At 43.6% G+C, this 26,476-nt stretch overlaps 1 protein-coding gene across 2 annotated transcripts in view; it reads left to right on the top strand.

The window, feature by feature from the left end:
* PSD3 (pleckstrin and Sec7 domain containing 3) overlaps positions 1-26,476 on the top strand; it is a 526,912-nt gene that overhangs the window by 56,825 nt on the left and 443,611 nt on the right. For both annotated transcript variants that reach the window (XM_059685223.1, XM_059685224.1), the window contains exons 4-5: positions 23,621-23,703; positions 24,317-25,318. In XM_059685223.1, the coding sequence (XP_059541206.1) occupies positions 24,551-25,318 (768 nt within the window). In that variant the 5' untranslated portion in view covers positions 23,621-23,703; positions 24,317-24,550. The remainder of the gene's footprint in view (positions 1-23,620; positions 23,704-24,316; positions 25,319-26,476) is intronic.

Genomic DNA, 26,476 nt, shown 5'->3' with positions numbered 1-26,476 from the left:
TATGATCTTATTTGATTCTCATAACAACTTGTGACATATAGGAAAGGTATTACTATCCACTTAGGGGAGACGAGGAAACTGTGGCTCTGAGACATGGAAAGACCTACTGGTGCAACGTCATGCTGTTTATGAATAGAGACCAAGAGACTGGCATCAAGGATGAGATTTTCATACAAATTCTGCCACTACATAGCCCTGTGATGTAAGCAAGACACACTTCTCTGGCATCAGTCCCCCCTTTCAATGAAATAATGGGCTTTAACTATATTATTTCTAAGTCCCTTCCAGCTCTGACATTGCAGGGTTTAATGCCCAGTCCCCAGGCCTCTGATTCCTAGTCCAGCACTCTCTCCACCACTGCATCCTGCCTGCTGTGCTCTAACCTGACAGGCTCCTACTCGACAAGGAGAGCTGTGATCTCTCTGACCAAACAGAGGCACTGCCCTAAACAGAGTAGCTATTGGGTCAGGACAGTCAGACGCGGGCTTCTCCCATGGTTGCTACAGGTACGAAGAGATCTAAGTAACTCAGATCCAGGAGAATAATGCAGCAATAAAAAAAAAATACTGGGTTAACAATATTTAAAATAAGACAGACACTGGAAACCAAGAGATCCAGGCTAAGGACAGAGTCTTTGGCATTGCCAATCATGAGCTGGCCAGAGATCAAGAAAGAAGAGGGTCACGCTAAGGAAGGAGGCAGCCATTTGTCAGCAGACAAGAAAGAAGAGTGGCCAGATGGATGCCAGGGGGTGAACTGACCCGTGGTGCGAGCAATTAGATGGCCAGGGTGAGTCAGATGCTGGATCAGGACAAGGAAGGCTTCCTCTTGGGCCTTTTATTCTTTTTAATTTTTAGTATGTAGGGTACAAACTACAGCGATCGAGGCAAACTTGAGAGCTAAAACTTTCTGGATGAAAATATAGGTTGAGGATCAGTAGGATTATGGAGAGGAGGGGAATGGAATTGCTGAGTTCATACAATTGTTCTTGCTTCTTACATTCAGGCACAATACATCACACCCACTACTAAGCCTTCCTGTAGAGGAGAGGGTTCAGGCCTGTGCTCTCTGCTCTGAGTGGAATTGGTGAGAAATTAGCATATTGATGACTAGTGAGACAAGCCTACCTGCCTCTCTGGCAAGGTCCGTCTTCCATGAAACTTCATTTCACCTAAAGTAAACAAGTGTGGCCCTCGTCGGTTTTTTCAGTGGTTAGAACATCGGCCTGCGGACTGAAGGGTCCCAGTTTGATTCCGTTGCAGGCTCAGTCATGTGCGTGAGAGGCAACCAATTGATGTGTCTCTCTCTGTCTAAAAATCAATGGGAAAAAATCCTTGGGTGAGGATTAACAGAAAAAAAAGAGAATAATAATAAAATAAATATCACATAATCTTCGCCTAGATTAATTAAAGGTTATATCTTTCTATACTTTATTTCTCTTCCTAAACGTTTTTTTAAAAAAATTTTTTTTCTGAATGAGATCACCAATAAAATCTTTACCTAGTTTTACCAGGGGTTAATATTTTGCTATATACTTTATTTCTCTCCCTACATATTTTTAACTGGCTTTTTTTCTACCAAATGATTTGTTAGTTGCAGAATTCTAATATTTAATCCCTAATTACTTCAGCATAAGAACATTCTCCTACTGAACAACAATACCATTAAAATAGCTTTAAAAATTAACACTAATTCCTTAACATTAATCCATGTAATATTTGATCCATATTTGAATTTCTCCAATGGCTCAAAGGCCTCTTTTATATCTGCCCTTTTTAAAAATTATAATCCAATCGAAGTCCATGCTTTACATTTCTTTGATATATCTGTTTGGATCAGTTCTTACTTGTTTTGTTTTTCATGGCATTAACTTTCTTAAAGAGTTCCAGCTAGTGTGCTTGTTTTTAAAATGTTCCATAATATTGATTTCTCCTGATTATTTCCTCAAGATCAGATTGAGGTTAAATGTTTTTAATAATACTGTGTAGGTAATGTGTGCTTCTTATTGTATTACATCAGGAGGCACATAATGTCAGGATCCTGCATTATTAGTGATGCTAGTTTTGATAACTTGATTAAGGTGGTGACCATTAGAAGTCTCCATACAAAAGAACATTTTTTTCCTTTGTAATTAGTAATTTGCAGAGTGATTCTTTGAGACCATGTGACTATCCTATTCTCCAACAACATTTTACCCAAACTTTCCTGAATCAACTATAACACTGGGGTAGATAGGTAGTTGGATAGGTACGTAGGTAAGTAGGTAGGTAGATCGATAAGATAGATGTATGTATATTAGATCTATGTTATAAATTAAATCTGAGAAAGTTATAAAGCATGAGAATACACAAGCACACATTCCATTAGTCATTAGAATAATAACATCATGAAAAACTCTATTGTATACTTGTGAGAGAGTAAGTGTAAATAAAAGGCAAATAGCCCTGGCCAGTTTGCCTCAGTGGACAGAGCACTGGACTGAAAGGTCATGGGTTTGACTCTGGTCAAGGGCATTTACCTCCTTTGCAGGTTCCATCCCCGGCCCTGGTCCGGTTGTGGGTGGGAAGCAACCAATAGATGTGTCTCATGAGGATGTTTTCCTCTCTCTCCCCCTCCCTTCCACTCTCTCTAAAACTCAATGGAAAAAAATGTACTCATGTGAGGACTAACAACAACAAAAAGGCAAATAAGGCCTTACAATTATTGTGAAAATAGTTGTAACCTCACAGACTCCCAGAAAGAGTCTTAAAGATCCCTAGTGATCTTCAAGAGACAGCATGATGAAAATTGCTCTTCGAGACCTCAGTTTCTACATCTACATAATATGGCATTAGGCTAGGTAATCTTTAACATTCTTTTTACTCATTGTCTATGATCTCTGACTTCCATTTTGTCTTCCCCTTTAAATTCACAAAACATTCTCCCTTATTTATTGACTTATTTTCTTTCCCAATCCTGAGAGACTGTAATGTAAATAATGTTTTATGTAGGGCACTAGGAAAGACTATGAGTGAAAAACTGATATTTAGAGATCAGCTGTCAAGGCTTTCTTAACCTCATCAGAGCCTATAGAGGCCTGAGGATGTGGGAGACTTCCTCTTGTCATCAGAGATATGGGATTCCCAGTTTTGCTCCACCAGAGCCCCTTCACTTTTTGTCCATTTTATATAGTAGAGTTCCACATAGATTTAATTTTTTAAGAAGAGTTCTCTAAGCATAAGCAACCAAATCTATATATATAAAAGTCTAAGCAACTGTTATGACCAGATTACCAGCCAGTAGCTATGACGCACACTGACCACCAGGGGGCAGACGCTTAACGCAGGAGCTGCCTCATGGTGGTCAGTGCGCTACCACAGCCAACCTCCCATGTTCCATTGTCCCCGCCCCCTGGCTGGTCTCAATCGGGACTGGGTGAGACTGCCCTGATTGCCATATTGGCCGAGGGACCCTACCCATGCATGAATTCATGCACCAGGCCTCTAGTGTGTGTGTGTGTGTGTGTGTGTGTGTGTGTGTGTGTGTGTGTGTATATATATATATATATATATATATATATATATATATACAAATTTAACCTCATCAAAATTGAAACCTTTTGTTTCAATTTTGTGTATCAAAAGACACAATAAAAAATTGAACAGAAGAGGAGAAAATACTTGCAAATAATATATCTGATAAGAGTCTAGTGTCCAGAATATAAAAAGAATTCTTCAACTCAATAATAAAAAGACAAATATAATCCAATTTTTTAAAATGGACAAAGGATTGAAATAGACATTTCTTCAAAAATGATAAAATAAATGACAGCACATAAAAAGATGCTCAACATAATAATCACTAGGAAAATGCAAATCAAAACCATAATGAGATATACTAGTACTTCACACCCACTAGGAAGGATATAATTAAAAAGAGGTAATAACAAGTGTGGAGAAATTGGGATTCCCATACATTACTGCTGGTATTATAAAAGGTGCAGCTATGGAAAATAGTTTTGCATTTGTTCAGTTACCATATGACTCAGCAACTTCACTTGTAAGTGTATATCTAAGAGAACTAAAACCATACGTTCACACAAAAACTTGTCTGCAAATGTTTATAGCACAATATTTCAAAATAACCCATAGTGGAAACAACACAAATGTTCATCAACTGGGAAACAATATATGGTATAGCCATACAATGGCATATTATCTAGCTAGGTAAAGGAATAAACATGGATGAGCCTTAAAAACATTATGCTAAGTGAAAAAAGCCAAGCACAAAAGGCCATATATATTATATGAGTCCATTTATATGAAATATCCAGAATAGACAAATCTATACAGAGAGAAGGTAGATTAGAGCTTGCTAGGAGGTGGGGAGAGTGACTGCTAACAGGTACGGAAGTTCTTTTTGGAGTGATGACATGTTCTGGAATTATATATTGGTGACAGTTGCACAATATCATGAATACACTGAAAACCAGTGGATATACTAAAACACCAGTTTAAAATGGTGAATTTTATGTTATAGGAATTATATCCCAAGTAAACATTGCAAAAAAAATACTGGTGTTCTCCAGAAATTATTATTTGAAGCTTTAGGATAACTTTGTGATTCAGAAAATAAACAAAGGGACAAAGGAGACTGGTCTGTAGATTTCCACTGAGGAGGAACGTGTGGCCAATTCTTGTTGCCAGACTGAGAGAGCTTCTCAGATAAGCAAAGGTTCACTCAGTTCTCAGGTCACTGCACTCCCAGGGCAATCACTGTGGTGCTCAAAGTTTGAACATGCAATTGTTCAAGCTGGGTGAACACAGTGCTGGTGGGGCATATGAAAACTCACAAGAAAGTATAGATAGGCCCACTTAAGGGCTGCTTGCCAAGGTCTGAGTGAGGACAGAACTTTCATATGTTCTTATAAACTCAGGCAGAAATAAAACTATTAGAAAGGAAATAAGAATAAAACCCCAAGCACCAACATAACCGTAACAGTACACAGGTCTCATACATAGTGGGAAAATAATCTACTTATGCAGGGAGTGCCTTTTCTCTGGTCACCTGTGGAGTTTAGGATAGGTGACCCAATCAAACCACACTCAGTTAAATTCATTCCCAAAAGAAAAACACAAAGGTATGAGAATTGAGTTTAATGGCGAAAGACACATTTTTTTTAAAATGAGGCGATTAAAAGCTCATTACCCAGAAACACATCTGATGGTGTGAGATGATGTAAGTCTTGAGAGGAAATGGTCTGAGGACCCTTTCCTTGAAGACACCCTGATTTGCAGCTGGAGTAAGAGCCATAAGAGACAGGAGGGGAGGCAGGGGGAGGCAGTGCAGGCCTCTGTCTCCCAGTGGTAGCATCAAGGGGAAAACAGACAAGGCTGTCAAGATAGAGGCACTTTCAGAAAAGGAACACAAGGGTGGTTCGCAACGTGCTGGGTAATGGGAAGCGGGCTGCTCTAAGTGAAACAGCCTTCAGGTGTGGCGTTCTCAGGGGACCTGGGGTCGTAGAGGAGCCCTGATCAGTAAGTAACCTTGTCTGGATTTTCTTGTTTTTCTTTGTTGTTGTTGGTGTGTGTGTGTGTGTGTGTGTGTGTGTGTGTATTCATAGTTCCAAGTTTTTATTCTACAAAATTTAAAAGACAAAGGAATAAAAATAATTATTAATTATAAATCTATGTTAATGGATCAACAATATATAAAGGTGTAATTTTTTGGATGTTCAAGTCATGACTAAAATGACCCCATGCAGGCGGGAGGGATGAGGAGGTTCCAGATAACTTGGCCTGTAGGAGTTCTGTGTAGTGCACAAGGTTTGAAAGGTGCATTACGCCTGGTGTGTTATGGGGGCTGACTGTACCAGAGTTGTGAATTTATACCAGAGCAATAGTACTCCAAGCAAACAGATAGTAATTGGACAGACGTTTGACTATCATCGCTGCATGTGGTCAACTATATATAGAGTTACATGCTTAACTCACTCCCCGGGAGAGAGATATGAAGAGTTTTTGTTTTTTTAAGACAAGTATACATCCTTTTGATTAGTTTTCTCACGTTCTATCCTCTTGCAAAATGAAATGCAGGTCCAAAGGGCATAAGCAGTAACAAATACACAGCATCCATCTGGAGTGGTGTATGAGTAGTTGCTAAGGAAACATTTCCAAGAAAGAAACCATAGATGCTTTCACCAAAGCCAGGTAATTAAAAGTGTTGTTAAAAAAACAGGGTAGGATTTTTTTTTTTTAACTTCCTAGTTAAGGTAAATCAGATCTATTTATATTCCAGTTGTCAATTCCTACCCAAACCTTGAAATCTTTTATGAAAATGAATCAAAACTATGATTCTTAATAAGAAATTGGAGGACAGTCAAGCTCTCTCAATAGAGTAGAATGCTGCATAATTTCTCAAAATAATCTATAATCTTAAGAATACAACACCATGTGCTCACTTCAGCAGCACATATACTAAAAAAGAAAAAAAAAGAATACAACACCTTCACTCATGTACTCTCTTCTCAAAACTCATGGGATTCTTTTTTTTTGTAGTTACACTAAAAAGGTCTTATATAACCTTTTTCTGCTTTAGTGAGTTTAGAGAAGGTAAGTTTAATTACTATAATTACACGCAGGCTTACCATTAAAGATGGGCCCACGTCATAAAGAGACAGCATAAAAATGATCACAGTGTGTCTGAAGCATACCCGGCAGCCACTAAATCATCCACTAAATTACCTTCAAGTTAGGGCAGGATTGTGTGAATGAGGAACTAGAGAGAGCACGGGGTGGGGTGGGGTGGGGAGGTAGCTTTTAGGAAATTGGCTGAGTTAGGAGAAAACATGTGTAGGTGAAGCTGTTACTCCCTTGCCTATGAGCTGTGCTATCCCAAAAGTAGGCTCATTATCTGAAATTCATGGGGTTAGATGTGTTTCAAAATCCCAAATGCTTTGGACTTCATGTAAGTAAACTATTTCAGTTATGTTGCATATGATGTGACACCTCTTATAACCAAACATACCAGCATGTCTGTAGTTTAACGTATGAACATCAGACTAAGTGGGATAAAGAGCAAAGATAGCCTCACATCAGTCAGGTCAGTTTTGCCTTCAAATTAATTCTGAAAAATTGTTGGTTTTCAGAGATTTTTTTATTTTTATTGTGGATATAAGACTATGAATCCTTACTTAAATTTAAGAGACTATACCCTCCTTTTCCTGCACGAAGGAAAATCCTTTCCTGGGTTGTTGGTGAAAAGCCAGTGTCTTCTTTGTCCTCTGTCTCACCTTGACCCTTCACACTAGAGCTGGAGCAAGAGACAGTGTGTGACCCTGGCTCTGACCTGTCAGTGTGTCTCATAAGAGGTGATTTGACTTTCAGTCAAATTCATAGATCCTTGTTAGTTATACTCCCAAGAGAAGAATTTTGTAATCGCTGGATTTGGTGAATCATGGTGAGTCTGTGAGTATCCAAGTAGTTACCATTGAGGAATCTTTCACTCTCTCATTCACCTTTGCCTAAATTATGTGTATCACTTGTCTAAGCAGTCCAAGATAATCAGATAATATTAAAAAAGCATTTTTGTTTCTTGGTTCTTCAATCTGCTCCCTGCCTGTTCTTCAATCTGCCTGTTCTTCAATCTGCCTGTTCTTCAATCTGCTCCCTTTCCCCCCACTGAACCCTCTGCCCCCAATCCAAGTTCAATGGGATTAAAAGTGAGCACATTCTGAAAACCCTTATGCTGGGTGTTCGCAAGCATAGCAAATGTAGTCAATGTGAAACCAGGCCATCGTTTTGGCTGTGAGCCAAGTTTGAACTGGCAGTGCTGTCACTTTAGAAATGAAAATGCCACCTTCTTGGTCCTTGGACCTACTCAGTGAAGGGAAGCTATGAAGGAGTCTTGGCTGGGAGCCTCAGGGCTGTTCAGAAAGGATTCACTGCATCTATGCAGACCAGTGCTGTCCAATAGACATAATGTGAGCCACACTTGTCATGCAAGGTTTCCTAGTAGCCACGTGTAAAAAGTAAAAAGAAGCAAGTGGAATTAGTTTTACTTAAGCCAATATATTCAAAACATTACATTTCTGATATGTAATCAATATAAAAATTGAACGTGAATTAGTTCACATTCTGTTTTTCACACCAAGTCTTCAAAATCATATATATATATATGATCATATGTATATGATCTCAATTTGCACTAGCCACATTTCAAGTATTCAACAGCCACATATGCCTATTAGTGACCACATTTGGACAGTGAAAGTTTAGGAAGTAGAGCTGGGACCCAAACCCTGAGCAATTTATCATTCTTCTGGGAAAAGAATAGCTCCTACTTTGACTTTCCTCCCACTTTTATTCTACTATGTATCATAAACGAACAGGAAAACCATCAACTAGTGAAAATAATTTCTAGTACTTCCAGTAAACTAATGAAATACAAAGGATTCATGCTAAGAACCGCATGTCATTCTTAGCTGGGGAGAAGTCACAATTTGAATCCTATGTGCCATGCACAGTGTAGTCACTAACCTGCTATAAGCGTAATGATGAGTTCATGAAGGCCTTGAATACCTGCTCAGTTCTTCCCTTTCCTTCTTTGTTTCCAAAGACATCAGAGCCAAGTGGCTAGGCTCTTGCCTTTCACAGAGGCTGTAAAGTTGGCATCAATACCTCCATTCATCTGCCTCTCTTCTGGGTCAAGAGGGCACAATGACAATATGGGTTATGAAACAAAGGGGTGTTGACTTGGGGGCAGGAGGCCAAAAACAATCCACATAAACAAACCATAGAGGTCAATGCTAATGAGCAGAGAACCATCTTATAACTAAGACTCTCTAAGGCTTTGAGGAACTGAATAAAATTAGCTAACTAATAATAATTCAGCTAGTATAATACATACCAATTACTTGTGTACATAATTATGGATTTATGCAAACTAATGAACCAGATGAACTCCTCCCTCATCTCTGACTGGCAACTTTTATTTTTCTTCTGGGAGTTGCAAAAAGCCAATGTGTCAGCTACTCATCTATTTCTGCCTGTTGGTTCATCATGGAGAAGTTAAATGAGATGCATAATGTGAAATTAGATGTCAACATTCTGTTGAATTCTAGAAAGACGCACTAAAATGTTTAGTTTGCATTACATTTCAACAAATTTGTGTCATTCTGAGGCCGTTAATTTTGGATTATGGTAAATTGATGATTTGCATAAATCTAAATTCTACTAAGGTCCCTGTGCTAACATGTTCTTCATATTATTTCCTGAAGGACAAACTTTGATTCAATCTTTAATATCTTAATTATATATTTTGGAAGACAATATTCTCTTCAATCCCAAATAGTCAGCTATTAAATTAACCTTTTGAATAGGTCCTAAAAGGTTAGTAGTTTTATCTATCATTCGGTATTAAAAAACAAACGCAAACAAAACAAAACAAAAAACAAGGCCCATGCTGTTTGCCATGGGGTTGGTCTGTGCTAGAGTCCCTTGGAGGTCCTCACTCGGTACCTCCTGACAAATGGCACATGTCTGGGAATAGAGGCTCAGCAGGCCTGGAGCTGTGGAGCTCACCGTGGAGTTTAGCACATTTAAGTGAGCTGTCTCGGGTCCTGCAAGAATTATGGTTCCTGTTTAAACAAAGCGAGTTGTAATATTGTGCGATATTGTAAAGCAGCCTACAGCATGTGCTGCATATTGGTTCATTTATGTAATAGCTCACCTTGAAACTGGCTTCTTTTGTAGCTAATGGTCCTGCTACCCTCTTAAACATCACCACAGTGGATACCAATCTAATCTAAATCATCACACCCAGACTGAGGCTACTGTAATTCTTTCCTCCTATTCTTGCCTCAGCTCATCATTTTTAAACTACTCTCCCCAGTCTAATCATCCTATACTAATGCTATTGTCATGTCATATCATGTCTAAACGATGTAGAGAAGCACACAATTGCCTATTGAACCAGCTTTAAACTCCTCAATCCGGCTTTACAGTCCTCCCTTTCTTCCTTCTTTCTTTCCTCCATTCTCTTTTCCTCCCTCCCTTCCTTTCTTCTTTCCTTTTGACTTTTTATTGAATTATAATATACATACAGAAGAGTACTATACAATAGCTCAATGGATTTTCACAAACAACGTATACCCAAGGAACACCCAGATCAAGAAAGAGAACCAGAAATTCATTCTTGCTCCCTTCCAGGCACTACCCACACATCCTAAAGGTGACCACTACCCCACCTTCTAAGAGCAGAAATTAATGTGGTCAGACTTAACTTTTACTAACATTCTCCAACATCCAGGACTCAGGGGAAGGCACTGACTCGGGGGGCATGATGATGCCTTGGGCCCCCGGGCCTTGCAGCCTATGGCAGCAAGTCTAACTCACGTCTTTACACTGATGGCTCTGCATGTCCTGAGATATCATTTGCCTTGGTCAGAATTTGCTGAGGAACTGTCAGCTGGAGACGTCAGGGTGACGACTGATGAGAGTTGGGCAGGGAGCCATGGCAACGGTAGTGTTTGAAGAAAATGCTGTGAAGCTAATATCATATGCAACTTGGCCTCCCTCTCCTTTCCCCCAGCCCAGCGCCTTACTTTCTTCTGCTTCCTACTCAACTGTGTTTTCATGAACAAAGTCACAAAAGGCACCCATGACTGTGGCCTTCAACCCATAGAGTCCCCAGCTAATACCCAAGTGGCCTTTTGCTTCCCAGGTGGAATGCCTCCTGTGTGGGAGGCCTCTGGTGCTGCTCGGACCTAAAGAACGTTCTTCCTGTCTTCTAGGAGCAGAGACGAGAAAATATTTTTACCTCTGATTCTTTCTAACAGCAGTCCAACAAATGCTATCAGTTGTTGCCTTATTATAAAGGTGAGATTTTCTTAAGCATCACTATTGAAAATATAACATTAAAGTAGTAAATTAAATATTGAAGAAAAGTCAGGTTATATTACTCATAATCCCAGCCTAACTCCACAACTGCTTTAATTTTGCACATCATCTCCCAGGTCCTGTCCACTCCAATTTTTATACTGTTACTATTATAGTGTTCATATCAGGAAATTATTTTTTTAATTAAAATATTTTTACTGATATCAGAGAGGAAGGAAGAGGGAGATAGAAACATCAATGATGAAAGAGAATCATTGATCTTACATGCCCCCTATTGGGGACTGAGCCAGGAACCTGGGCATGTGCCCTGACTGGGAATCGAACCTTGACCTCTTGGTTCATAGTTCAATGCTCAACCACTGAGCCACACCAGCAGGGCAGGAAATTATCTTTAAGGTGGTCTTTTGTTTGTACAAACATATGGCAATGATGCCAGTCCTCCAGGAGCCTAGATTCCTGCCCCCTCTCTGTCACTTAACTGTTTAAGTAAACATACCTACATCATCCTCACTTTATCATGCTCCAGAATCCCCTAGAGTAAAGAACAGAGATGACACCTATCCCACTGCTCTCATAAGATGTTAATAAAACATTTTATTAACTCAATAAATGGATACTGAGCACCTACCACACATGTGCAAGTCTCCTTGCTAGGGACTGTGAGCAACTGCAGCTCCCAGGGCAGTGAACAGGTGAGGGCTCTGCTACAGATGGGCAGACGCTCCCGCTCAGGGGAAGACTTGAGTCAGGCTCTGGTCCAGGCTCTGGTTCTGTACAGTCCCTGCCCCGTGCCGGCATCCTAGCACTCTCTTCCAGCAGCTCCCATGGTCCCCAGGGATATGTCCCTTTCCCCGGCTCTTCAACTCCCTCCCCACCTTCCACCACACCCTGCTCAGCCCTCCTTCACCAAAGCCTCATTCTCTACTCTTTCCTAGGCAGGGGCTCAGCAGTCCATCAAACTCAATCTCAGACCCTGGGCCACACAAAACTTGTGGGGGGCTTCAGAAACAGGGGCCTCCCTTTAAGATATATCACCTCCATCAAGAGTACACAGATTAGAAAGGGGGAAAAAAGAGTACACAGACTAAAAGGTTTTCTGCTGAGAGGGGGAAATTGTTTTGAAGCATTCCATCCATTTCAAATTCTACTTCCATAAATTCCACAAATTCAGAAGCAGGAATAGTGGTTTCTGATTGGAAATGTCTTGCAGAAAGTGTGGCATTTGTGTCAGGCATTAAAGACAGATGGGACTAAAACAAGGCTACTCTCATGGGGGCAACACTCAGAAGTGTGTTTGTGGAAAGGCAAGGACCCAGGTGTAGACAAAGTACACTCTGCAGGTGTCAAAGACAGATCAGCTGCCCTGGAGTTCAGGGGTAGAGCTGTGGACTCCGATCACCAAGCTGAAGCCCCCTCCTCTGAGAGGCCAGCGGGCCATCCTATGGTGCTTATCTCCCTCCACCTCAGTCTCTCCATAGGCCCCAGCATTCCCAGCATCGCCTGAGCTCCCACCACACTTTTCCTACATGCCCCGATTTGACCCAGTCCACCTTCTATTACCTCCTGAAACTTTTCCGTATCACGACCTCTCCTGTGATACATGGAGGTTCTCTGAAGACAGTTCTCCCACAGCCATCAAAGGCTGTTTTTCTTCTATGCTCCATGTAACCAGGGGCCCAAAGGTAAGGCAGATGTCTTCCTTGTTTCTCTCTGCCACCTTCAGACCACTGCTCCCCCTTTTCCTACAAAACCTTTGCCCTTTGACATTCATGTGACTTGGACACACCACCTCCCTCGTTTCTGTCATCTCCTCGTCACTCTTCTTCGTTCACGAGTTCCCAGTCTTCCTCTGCACTTCAGATTCTGTCACTCTTCGTAACTTCTACATTCCCAGGAAAGACCATCTTACCTCCCTGGCGTCTTGGTTTCTTCACCTTCTTGTCTCAAATGATCTTTTCCTCCTTTCTACTTCAGTCATCCATTCCCATAGTTGCACCCTGGACCATTGCATCACCTCTAAAATCTTCAATGCCAACATCAAGCTCCCAAACTACCCATATCCTTCTGGTTTAATTGTTCAAGTATTTCTACTAGAAAAATCCTTCAATCTCATCATGGCTTCCACACCATTGATCCTCCCACTTTCTCTCTATCCATCAATATCTTCATAAATGCCTCCCTTCTACCCTAGGTTCAATCCCTATTCCAACATTTCAATCATTTTTACAAATGCCATAAATTCCTTTACCTGTCACAGCTTTATGGGTGTGTTTTGGGCAAGTATCCAAGCAGCAGTATAACAGATAGATTAAATTAGAAAAAAGTTGGAGACAAAGCTTCTGGTATATATATATATATATTCTTTGAAAAGGTAAACGAACTGTATAAATGTTATGATTGTACTAAGTTACATATAATAATTACATTCTTCATTAAGAATCCACAATATTTGATTTGACCAAATAGTTCAGCATTGGGTTTGTCATGTTCAAATTATCATAGTTTTGAAATGAATGTCCCAGGTTATCACAGAATATATTTATGCCCACAATCTGTAAAACATTTATAGTTTGTGGTTTGGGGGGCTAATCAAGCCTGGAAGTATCTTTCCACAGTAATTAGGAAAAGCCTCCCCTATTCAGCTCGCTATTTTTAAACACAGGCAACCTCTTTCTCCTTCCAAATCAGATTGCTTTAAGCTTGGAGAACAGGACCCGTGTGAGCCAGCTCTGAAGCGTCCAGACTCGGCTCCTTCAAAGTATCTGGACCAAAATGGGCCTGGAAAAAGTGATGGAAGTAGCTATGCATTTTGAAAACTTTGCAATAGTCATACAGATTTTATAGATGCATTTAAAATCCAATGAAAACGAATTCCACCCAAAGTACCTGGAAAAAGAAAGAGGTCAAGAACAGCTCGACCCTAAATAGTTAACAATATTGTAATAGCTATATATGGTGCCAGGTGGATACTTGAATTATTGACGGGAACACTTTGCAACCTCTGCATCCTGGGAGGCGGGTAGCTAGGACAGTCTGTATGTCTATCTGCTGTGCTGGACACTTGAAACTAATATAAAATAGTGCTAAATGCAAACTGTAATCAAAACAGAAAACTGTTCTTTAAATTTATTTTTTAAATTACAGTTGCCATACAATATAACATTAGTTTCAGTTGTATAACTTAGCGATTAGATATTTATATGCCTTACGAAGTGATCACACATAAGTCTAGTGCCTACCTGACACCATGCATGGTTACCACAACATCACTGACTATTTTCCCTATGCTGTACGTTACAATCCCGTGACCTATTTTATAACTAGTAGCTTATACTTGTTCCCTTCCTTTTCACTGCACTGTCTTTCCAAGATAAACCATTCTGGCCCTAAAACTACCCAGGGATTAATACAATGCTTTGCGCCTCTCTCTTCCTGATGACTCACATTCCTACTACATGGGCAGGCCTGGGCTTTGGAGTGAGAACGCCCTGCCTCCACTGCTTCCTAACCGGGTGATCCTGGGCAAGTCACTTGGGCTTTCTGGTCCTCATTTTCTCACCTATAAAATGATGATAATGGTAGTGTCTCCCTTGCAGAATAGAAGCAAGGACTCAATGAGATAATCTGTAAAAAAGCAACCTACAGAACGGATGTTGCTATGTATCAGTGAGTAATTTTTCTGAATAGGTGGTTCCACTCAAGGTTACAAAATGACCCTGATAAACATGTCCTCCTGGAATATATATATATATATATATATATATATATATATATATATATATATATATATATATGGATTTCAGAGAGGAAGGATGAGGGAGAGAGAGATAGAAGCATCAATGATGAGAGAGAATCATTGATCAGCTGCCTCATGCATGCCCCCTACTGGGGATCAAACCCACAACCCAGGCATGTGCCCTGACCGGGAATTGAACCTATGTCCTGGTTCATAGGTCGATGCTCAAGCCCTGAGACATGCTGGCTGAGCCTCCTGGATGATGTTAACACAATTCTTAAAAGATGGGTAGGAATTAGTCAAAGAGGAGGGAGAGCATTTGTGAGCAAAGAGAGCATTTGTGCTTTCAGTGAGCATGAGGCATGCAGATTGCAGGACAGGCTGGGGCATGCAGACTGTGGCAGTGTAGGGTGGGCAGAGACGAGCCCAGATGATTGGGCTCAAGAATGCTAAACATAAGGTTTGAGGCAGGCAGTGGCAGGAGCTCAATCCTTTAGGGAATTATATATCCTTTAGGAAGCTTGTGTTTTATACCCTAGAACAATGTTTTATTTACTGTGTTCAGTGAAATTTTAACAAATACATATACATAATCCTAACCTGAGGATATTTTTTCAATTGATTTTTTTTTAAGAGAAAGTGAAAGGGAGGAAGGGTGGGAGGGAGAGAGAAAGGGAGAGAGAGAGAGAAAAAAAGCCCAACACATTGATGTGAGAGAGGCACATCAATTGGTTGCCTCCTGCACATGTCCCGACTGGTGCTGGGGATAGAACCTACAACCCAGGTATGTGCCCTTGACCGGGAATTGAACCAGAGACCCTTCAGTGCTCTAACCACTGACCCACACAAACCAGAGCAACAAACATAATTTTTAAAGTTTCTATAGCCCTAAAGTTCAAGGTTAAATACATAGTTACTCCTATTTCTTTACAGCAGGACTTCTCAGAGCCTTTCACATGCTAATAGGCAGCATGAATCTTCAATAAGGCAATGTACTCTGCAGTATGGCTTCACTTTTGCCCACAGGTCCTCTTTCTGACCCCACTCTCTCGTACCCCCACTGTTGCAGGATTTCCATTAGCCAGCTCCACATACGAGGAAACGCTGCCACCCACGTCAAGGAGCTGGTCAGGTTCAGTACGTGTCTATGTTTGTCAGCGTTCCTGTGGCTTTGCCAGCTCCTCCTGGTCTCCGTCTGCTCACCCAGACACCCCCCCAGACCTCTTAACGTGAGTGCCCGCTTCTCCCGCAGTGGGTGAACTCACCTCCTCCTCCGCAGGAAGGATGAAGGCCAAGGCAGAGGCCGGCCTTCCACTCCACCCTTTAACATGTCTACACCTACAGAGGTCCTAGCTCTCCCCCTCTGCCACCCGGAGATGTCATTCCTCCTTCTGAAGGTGGATGGCAACGTTTTAGCCTAAGAAAAGAATTGTCAGAGGACAGAGGCTGCTGTTTGGGGTCAGAGAGTTAGTCAGAGGCAGGGAGCAGAAGTCTCCTGATGCCCATGTGAGAGCCTTTTCCCCGGGCCATCCTGCCAGCTAAATGGCAGAGCCCACCACTCACTAAGGCTCCTGCCATCTAAATGCCTCCTAGAGGGCAGTCCCAGTCCAAGAGGCCCACAAATGACAGGCACGTGCCATTGATACGTTGCTTCTACTGGCATAAAATTACCTAGTCATACTGTTGAATATTGGTAGTATCCTGTCAAGTTTTTTTACTACAACTATTTGTTTCCTTCCTTTTCTTTTTAATTTTTTTTATTTTAAATGTATTTTTTAGATGTAAGGTAAAGCATAGGGAATGTTTCTTCTCAAACAACTAACTACTTCTCCCTCCCGTCTGTCTCACATCGTCAGTGCCAGCAGCATGGTGTCTGCCTCTCAGACAGGCCTCTGGTGACCCAGAAGGAAGGAGAGTGCAGGGTGGAAGAAAACTGATTTGTGCCCGGTGCACACGTCTCTCCTTAGAGCTGCTGCTCTTCTCAGTTTTCTGCTTGGCTGGATTTTTTTAGAGTATTAATTGTTTTTTCCCCTATTGCTAAATGCAAAACAAACAAAAGCACAGTCCCGTGTGTAACACCTGCTAGCACACATTTCCTTTAGGAGCAAATATTTGTAACAACAAGGAGTTAGAATAAACTAATCTTAACATTTTTACATCACTTACCATAGTTTAAAAGTAAAAAGAACTTGAAAAAAAATATCAAACTACAGATGTAAACACTGGGCCCAATAAACCTGCATTGCTGTAGGGCTTCGCTAGCTGCCCCCCACCCTTGACTTGTGTGGAATTCACCTGGGATGGTGAGTGCTTGTCCCCAGCCTGCTTATGGCCTATTCTCTCCTCCTACCACCCCACTCTCATCTCCAGGAGCCGATGAGCCTGGACAGTCTGTATAGAAGCAGCTCAAGAAAACCACTGGCAGCAAGTTGGTAGGGGTATGGTGGGTTTGCTCCTCCCAGAGTTATTAGTGCTTTAAAAGAGAATCCATCTTCACCCTCAAGGCAATGATTAACCCAAAGAAGTTTATCTATAAGGGTAGAACTTTGGGGTCTATGGCACTCTGATGAGCATATCTGTTAAGCCAAGTAGGCCTCCCTGGCAAGGTTCAAGTTGCATCGTATGAAAGAACCTTTTCTTCTCCCACTTATAAGGCCATCCTGACTGCCAGGGGAAGATGTGATGCTCAGTTGGAAGAGGTCCTGATGCCGATGTGTGTTAAATGCAACAAACAGCCATTTTTCTGTTACGTACACAGCTGCACAGACCTAATGGGAAGCATTCTGTTTTCAAACAGTTGTACTTTTTAAGTGTTGCTTTCTGCCCTCTGCCCCTCACTCTTCTACTTGATGTGGCCTTTCATGATAAATAAGGGTTTTTTTCTGCTTTTGCAAGATTTCCCTCGGAGAGGCGTAGAGTGTGTGTGAGAAGCACCTCCACTCATATCCAGTTGAGGCTGTTGATACTGCCTAGCCTGCCAGACAAAGGTGAACCGGATCGGCATGCCGTGTCTGTCTGCATCTGGCCGCTTGGCATCACTTCGTGCCTACCAAGTGCTTCTCCCAGCTAACTGGCTCCATGCTTCTCCCAGCTAACAGGATGCACTGTGTCTCACAGGCAGCTTCTGGTGGGAACACAGCTGAGCTGCAGGGAATGGCTTTGAAGTCTAGCAGAGCCCACCACTCACTAAGGCCCCTGCCTGATCAAGTTACCCTCAGAGCCTCTGTTTACTCAGCTAAAGCTGGGGGTGCCAGTGGCTGCTCTGGGGACTGGTGAAATGTGGTCTAGGAAGTGTTGGCACATGGCAGGCACATGGCCACCATCAACCCTCTATCTGGAGAAGTAGCTTTTGCCAGAAACCCTAGGAAGTTTTGTTGGGCTGAAGAACTGACTTATATATACTAACGAATTGTCTTTCTCATACTCAAAGCCACCTCCCCCAGAAGCCTTAAGCAATCCCCCCTTACCTTGGGTTTCAGGCCCTCTGTGATCTGAATGAGCCCTTCCAGCCTTATTTCTATAAACACCCCTCCATGCTCTGCCGGTGCTGCATCACTGAGCCCATACCACGCCCTACACGTGCTATGTAATTCCCCATTTCTGTGCCTTTCCTCTAGTTTCCTCAGCTTTGAATATGCTACTCCCCAATCTTCACCGGTTGAAATGCTGACCTATGAGGCCCATCTCACATGGCATTTCTTCCCTGGTCCTTCCCTGAGAGACCCGTCAGAACTCATCTCTCTCTCTCCTTGCACCCCCTATTCAATATTTACCACATTCTGTCTTGTATTAAAACTGTAAGTCTTCTGTCTTCCCCTTTAAATTACAAGCTTATTAAAGGCAAGAACCTGTCCATTCATATACCATTTTTTCACGTAACAAATATTTATTGAGCTCCTACTGTTTGCTTAGCTCTGGGCTAGGGACTAAGTTTAGAGTGGACAACAAATCACATAGTACCTGCCTTTGTGTGAGGGGAAACAGACTTCAAACTACTAAGCAAGCAAATAACTCTGTAACGATTCATTGTGATGTGTGCCATGAAAAATTCTTTCTATTGCATGGACTCACCCATGAGTAAGTGTTTGCTAAATTGCCCCCTCTCCCCTACTCTCCTCTTAGTTTGGTCTTCAAAAGTAAAATATTTTATGATGCTTCTGACCTGGCAGTCACACCCATACTACCTTCCTTATCAACCTGTCCCCTGGCTACACCCTAACTGCTCTCTTCCAAGCTTGCTTTCTCATTTTCACAATATGAGAATTATCCAAAGTTTTAAGTCCTACTTCATTTTTGAGTAATAATTCAATTTTCAAGCCATTTCTCTCTTCTCACATTTTACTATATAAAATCAGAGGAACTAAGCTACTCCTTCAACACTGCTTGGAAATGTCCTCAGCTAAATATTCAATTTCATCACTGGCCAAGTTCTACCTCCCTTAGAATTCTAGAACATGGACACAGTTCAGCCAAGTTCTTTGCCACTTTATAACAAGAACTGCTTTTTCTCCATTGTCCAACACACATTCCTTACTTCTGCCTGAGACCTCATCAGAATGGCCTTTACCGTCCGTATTTCTACCAACATTCTGTACATGATTGTCTGTGTATTCTCTGAGAAGATAGAAGCATCCTCTCCTTTCCTTTTGGAGCTCTCACCGGAATTGCCTTTGAAAGTCCTTTACAATAATCTCCACTCCTTACAGCATGCATTTTCAAGTCTCCCAGCCTCTACTCATGACCCAGTTTCAAAGCTGCTTCCACATTTTAGGTATTTGTTAGAGCAGCACTCCAATTCTTGGTGGCACTTTCTGTCTTAGCTTGGGCGGCTATCACAAAAGACCATAAACTGAGTGCCTTATCAACAACAGAAACTTGTTTCTCACAGTCCTGGAGGCTGGGAAATGCAAGATCAAGGTGCTGGCCAATTTGGTGTGTAAGCAGAGTCCTCTTCCTGGTTGCACAGTGCTGACTCTTGGTGCCCTCACGTGGCAGAAAGAAAGTGAACTCCTCTCTGGCCTCTTCTTATAAGGACACTAATCCTACCCAAGGGGCTTCATCCCCATGACCAGATTACGGTCCAAAGGCCCCACCTCCAATACCATCACACTGGGACTAGGCTTCAACATATGAATCTTGGGGGGACCAAACATTCCATCCAAAATGGCCGGATTCTTTGACTCTCCCCAATCTGAGCCTTGCAACTCATGCCGTAGCAAATAAGGCCTCAAGGTTTTCCAGGACACTAGCTACTGGCTGGGAACACACCTTCACAGCAGTAGCTCAGTTTCCTCCGTTACTATAGAGAGATTTGTGTAATCATGAGCTTGATGATGGAGAGGATGAGAGCTACTGAATGCCTGACACTGTCATGGGCATCTTTTGTGTATTACTTCTAATCCTCAGAACAAGGTAAATATTAGACTCACTGTTTCAAAGACATGGACACTGAAGCCTGCAGAACTTAAACTATTTTTGCAAAGCAACATAGCAATTAAGTGAGTGCAGACCCACATCTTTCAGGCTCCCAAGTCATGCTCTTGACATGATGCCACACTGCTTCCCATTGCATATATTTAGGGGCAACTTTTTATCTTCTATTTTATAGATAAAAACTTGAGAATTGGAGGTGAAAATAAAAACTGTATCCAAGTACCAGGGCTATATGATACCTTTAATTCTTCTACCTCATATGTTCTTCAAACTCACTCCCCTGTGGCCATTTTTTTTTTTTTTTTTTTTTGCCTCTTCCCAAAAAGCAAGCCCAGCTCATCTTTTCAGGAGATGACACTGTGTCAGAGTCCCCTGTGATGATGATGATTTATGGGAGAGCCAGATGGGAACACTTGAAACTTATTCTAATTAGAAAGTCCTTCATTTCTATTTTCTTTGCTGCCTGCCACCCTGACCCCTACACACATGGTGTGTTTTGAGCCATTCTTTGTACTTTCGGTTGGGATGTGCCTACCCTGGCATCTGATCACACAGGCTGACTGCTTTTGAAGTAAATGGAAAAAGTTTTTGAACAGACCAGAGCACCGGCCATGAGGGATTTAAATGCTGTCTTGTGTCATGCCCTGATGGTCATCCTCTCATTTATCGTTTCTAAAGCCTTTTCCACGAAGGAAGTGCTGGGCAGTTGGAGGTGGGGTGAGGGGGCGGGGGCGGGTCCTCACAGCCAGGCAGGGAGCAGGTTCCACTTCACAGAGGGGACGGGGAGGGGGAGGGGAGGGGAAGGGTGGGGGTGGCTTGAGGTGTGAGGAGTGAGGTTTGAGGTGTTTGTGGTTGAGGCCCAAGCCAGAGCCAGAGACTGTACCTCCTTCGCTTAATCTCTAATTGCTCCAGATTGTTCCTCAGCGAAGCCATCCTCGTAGTGTTGTGAATTTACTGGAAGCAGCCTTCTAAAAAGCTTGATTAGTGGAGTGGGAATTATTTCTAAGTGCACAGTTTATAAGTAATCAGAGAAAATGCCCTGTTTCTATGAAATTGGGTAATGGCTGTAATTTTATCTACTGCCCCCATGTACCACACCCTTTCCATTTGCTTTCCAATTTAGTCCTCAAGAGGCCATAAGGGTAAAGAAACCGAGGCCCAGAGATAAAGCAACTTGCCCAAGACGACTAACAAGAGGCAAGGCCAGCACTGGAGCCCTTTTAGTTGTAACCAAACAGGGGCTCTGACATGCTGCTCTCCATCCTAGTACCTCTTAGCTCCATCCGGTCCTCTCTGCCAGCTCACCCCCACTGAATCCTTCCAGGGCTCACTCATCCCATTCAAACCATTTAACTAATGGCTGCTACACTGGTCTTCTAAGACCCCACGTCTGCCATGCTTATGACCTGTTTCCAGTGTCTCCAACGTAAAGATCAACTCCACAGCCAGTGGCTGGAATTTTCTCCCACTGTCCCTCTGTGTGATTCCCCTCAGATAGGATATGCTCCCGGGCCCACCATGCAAAGCCTCACTCAGACGCTTGTTGGAGCCCTTTCTCTTCTGTCTTCCCCACCCACACAAATGCTACTGCCTTCTGGATCTTATCTGGATTTCACCATGTCTCTGACATCTTTGCCAGACCCTGACTCTCGCTAATACTTCTCTTTCTAGCACTTTCTAATAACATTTATTCTGATGCCAATCACATATTGCTCCTTATGGTGAAAGGAAGAAAAAGAAAAGAACGACATTTTCAAATTAGACACTCTCAAAAGCCATTCAAAAAATATTGGTGTTGCAACTCTTCTCCCTAGAACATTTGGCTCAACTGTAATCTCCGATCAGAACTACATATGGGTAATTTTTTAACATATAGCTTCCTATCAGGAAGTGAGTCACTGAAGGTCACAACCAAATTGGCACAATGACTCCAGAAGTCTCCCAATTTAATTGCTAGGGACAGGTGGAAACACAATAAAAATATGACTAATCCAGCAGTGAGTTTAGAAAGCTATGTGTATGATACACCGACCTGCACAATGAGGCACTGTTTAAATAGAAGGGAAAGAGGTTTTTATCAGGTCTTAATTAGAACAATTATTAAACACATACTTACTGAGTACCCACTTTTTAGCCTGCAGTAGGATTACCCTCCAGTAATGGCCCTGCACGAGGGCTTCAGAGGTAAATCAGCGTGGGTCTCAGTCCCTCATGGGGAGTTTACTCTTTTGCTCTATTCCCTAATTCCTGCGAGGGCAGAATGATCCAGAAGTCAAGAACCGGTCACCTGGGTCAGCTTTAAACACAAGTTCTGTCCCAGCAAAGGCATGGTGTGATCCCTTACGCAACAAGGAGGGGGAAACGTGGACTCTAATGAGACCAGATAACACTGGGATTTTTACTTGTCGAGATGCTTGTTCTTGACATTGCTCTGACTCTCCCGGGTCAGAGCCTTCAGTTCAGACCCCATGTCCATGCCCTGGACATTCCCCCTCTTACCTTCTTCCTGCCTCTCTAGCCAATTCAGGTTTCATTTCCGCCAAGCTCTCCCCAATCCCATGCCCTGCCCCTGCCTCTGCCTTGTCTCTCATTCTTTCTTGAGTCTAGAAGGCACTGGACACATCCAGTAGCAGGAGAGGCTATAGTTACTACCTTCTTTTCTTTCTATCAGGCTGTGAGTCACCACAGGTCACAACCAAATTGGGAACAATGACTCCAGAAGGCTCCCAATTTCATTGCCAGGGACTGACTGCTGCGGACTTCACCTGAGAGAATGAATGAGTTTGAAGAGCAGACTGTGACTGCTTTGACATAAAACTCTGTGTGGAATAGCCATTGGAACTGCCTGGGACACGGCCTCTAACACTTGTTTTCTGGAATAGCCGCTCTTGGGAGAATTACATTCTGCAGACAACAGATCTTTTTTTTTTAATATTTTATTGATTTTTTGCAGAGAGGAAGGGAGAGGGATAGAGAGTTAGAAACATCGATGAGAGAGAAACATCGATCAGCTGCCTCCTGCACACCCCCAACTGGGGATGTGCCCACAACCAAGGTACATGCCCTTGACTGGAATTGAACCCGGGACCTTTCAGTCCACAGGCCAACGCTCTATCCACTGAGCCAAACCGGTCAGGGCAAGACAACAGATCTTGATAAGGGATCATAGCGGCTCCTGCCTGGTCCAGACAGCTCTGGACACATCTGAAAAGATGTTACCTCTCTGGAAATGTGGGCAAAGCTGCCATAACCTTGGGTGAAAACCTGTGTAAAGATGTTTAAAAAGGAAAAAAAAACATAGGGCCCCAATCACCCATCCTGAGAATTTTCTGAAAGGCACCCTGGCCCGCAGGGGTCAGCCAGGGCTGAGGCCCTCTATTACTTTAGGGGTGCTGCCAATGTGAGATAATGGCCAGGTGTCATGGGGAGAGAGACAGCCCTGGCTCTTGTGTGCAGAGCAGCCAGCTTTCTGCTCATTTTATCTCAGACGATAATTTCCTGGTTCCCTTCCAGTCAAGTTCAAATTTTTTTTTTTTTTTAAGTTTTCTCACCCCTCATCCTCTTCTGTCCCCAGGAACAAGGTCAGCAGGACCCAAAATCTTCTTTTCCATTGTGAGAGAACGTGAGCCTCCAGTGCCACCCAATGTGAACCCCTCGGTGAGTTTCCAGGTGACTTGCTATTGTTCTCACAAGTTAAGAAGGCTAAAGTATTTTTAAACACAATAAGAAGGCTAACGTATTGTTACACACAAACAGAAAACCCTCCTCGATAAACCCCTGATCTGTTACCTGGATTTCTTTTTTTCTTATCTTATCTTTCCCTCTTTTTTCTTTTTCATTTTTGTCTCTTTTCTAAAATTTATTTTTCACGTGTTTGTGTGATGCCAAGCATTTCCATGTTGGTCTGCGGGACTATCCCTCAGGGTAGTCCACAGGATTTAAAGCGGAAGTTCATTAAAACATGAAAGCTGTTTGCAACTGTGTTATCAGTGCGGGCAGGGTAGATTAAAAGTACCCTTTGAAGTGTACCGGGGGTTCATCTATAAATCACAAGTGTCTCACCGTCCAGATACCCAACAGGTGTGTCTAATGTACAGTTTAGGATTAAACAAATAGCATTAGTGTTTTCATTTCAAATATGGGGAGGAGAACAGTGATGAAAAGGGAATCCCGTATGACACCAGGTGTGACAGGCCAAGCCTTGGCCATCCCTGCCCACCCCTCCGTCCCAGGTCCTTCTCCACCAATCTGCTTGGTTTTGTGATTCTAGGAAGTGGGTGCAGAGCCCAGGCCCGTGGCATCCCAGGATCATCCCTGATCCTTGCTTCTTGAAGATCCCCCCTCCGTGCTGAAGAGGTGTCATTTGCGTCCTCAGGCTGTTGCTGTTGGTGGAACCATGGGGCCACCGAGTCATGTCTGCCCACAGCTGCTGGCGTTTGCATGCCTGGGCACTGAGGTCTGAAACGCGACCCTGGCGAGGACCAGCCCAACCCCTTTGGAGGAAATGGCTGAGCAGCCTAAGCAGCAGCAGATGAAAACTTCCTTCCTCTTCATCCAGCTGCAGGCCCCCCCTGGCAGAGCTCTCCCCGCCCCGTCTCCAGCAGCGACAGCCTGGACCGCAGCCCCAAGGGGCCCAGAGGAGGGAAACATTCTCCCAAGTCCCAGGACCGGCGTCTTGGCAGGCCAGGACCTCAGGCGCACACGGGGCTTGGCTGCTCCTCCCTCGCGGCTGCTGCAGAAGGAGGGCCGTGGGACACAGCCACCAGCTGCTTTCAGTTGCTCTGCTCGGAAGCAGGAGAAGGAGGGAGAGGAAAAACCCCAGGATCTGGATGTAAGGAGGGGTGGCCTTTGCGGATCCCCGCGTTGCAGGCGTTCCCTGGCCCCGGCCTCCAGGAAAGTTGGCCGGCTCCAGCCCCTGTCATGCAGACCTCCTAGCCCAGATGCCACCATGAGCGATGGAAGCAGCAATCCCTCCCTGGGCCGGAAGCCTTGGCCGGTCATTACTGCCCCCCAGGACCCGTGGGGCGCAGAGCCTCAGGCTTGGAATGCTTTGGGAAACTCAATTCCACAGGCCACCCTGGCCCACGCTGCTGGCAGGGGTGAGAGGGCCGAGCTGAGGAGAGGGACTGCCACCGGCCAGGTAGCCACGAAGAGCTGTAACGAGGACACAGGTACCATGGTGCGGGCCAGGAGGGCAATGCTCTACAGATCCCGTCCGCCCGTTCAGACCAGCAAGAGCTACCCGGCCCCACCTACCGCTCCGCCTCTCAAGGTAAGAAAGCGTGTGTGGCTGAATTCCCCAGGCCCCAGCTGTTCCCACGGGAAGAGAGAATGAACAGGGAGCACAGAAGTGCCCACAGGCTCCCAGTTCCGCACCTTGGCTCTCCCTCCACTCCCGATGGGCTACATCCGTACTGCCGGCCGCGGTCTTCCCGGGCCGCCCTCCCCCTGTGCGCTGACACCTTCCCAGACACTAGCAACATTTTGTTTGCAAACAGAATGAGTAACGATTTCCCAAGGTTTCTGCCAAAGATAGAAGAAAATCCAGGCAGAGCAGTGCATACTTTGTAAGGGAGACCAGACGGAAAGACAGAGGAGGTGCCCAGACATTTACTGAGCCCTCTTACACGCCAGCCATGGTGCTAGGTGTTGTCTTTCATCCATTTATCCTCATAACTACCCTGAAAAATAGAGGCTTACATCCCCAATTTCAGATAAGGAAATTGAGAAGTGGCTCTGCAAAAATCCTCCCCTCCTTCCAAACAGGCAAGGCCAGAAAGGTCACTGGAGAATTAGGGGAGGTTTTGTGGAGGTCTCCAGAACTCAGCCACACCCTTGCCCTTCTAAGGCGCACTTCCACCTCCCAGCTCGCCCCCCCCTCCCCCCATGGATGTGTAGCCCTGGACATGAGCCTCCTACCTTCCATTTTGCTCTGGAAGGGAAAGGGTAATGCTGTATGGTCTCCAGGGTCTCTTCAGCTCTATGGGCTCTGCCTGTGAACACGGCCATGCCTACTCTTTGTTATCAGCATCTGATTCTCTGACTCAACCTCCTCATCATGCTGATGCCTGAGCCCAGCCTGCCTTCTCCACCCAACTCAGGTGTACCGCTCCCAAAATAGGTGGACACACACAAAAATGATGTTTTATTTTCTCTTTCCCAGTAGCACAGACATCCTTCTATACGTTGCACATCTCTAGGAGATGGGGGTGAGGGTGAGGAAAAGTGTGTGTGGGTTGGGTTGAGTATGTGGAAGTCGGTGAGGAGGTGGCTCTCAGGGAAGTCACAGGAGAAATGGAGGGAATTCACAACATCAGAGAAGGGGCCTTCCTGGAGCTTGGAAATGCTGTTGTTTCACCTGGATTCCGTGGCTCTCTCCTACTTGCTTCTACATACCCCCCTTCTTCCTCTTTCCCCTTTAAACAGGGAG

The sequence above is a fragment of the Myotis daubentonii genome, chromosome 2 (genome assembly GCF_963259705.1).
Source record: "Myotis daubentonii chromosome 2, mMyoDau2.1, whole genome shotgun sequence".
Taxonomy (NCBI): domain Eukaryota; kingdom Metazoa; phylum Chordata; class Mammalia; order Chiroptera; family Vespertilionidae; genus Myotis; species Myotis daubentonii.
The sequence above is the reverse complement of the archived record's forward strand: the minus strand, read 5'-3'. Positions and strand labels throughout refer to the sequence as shown.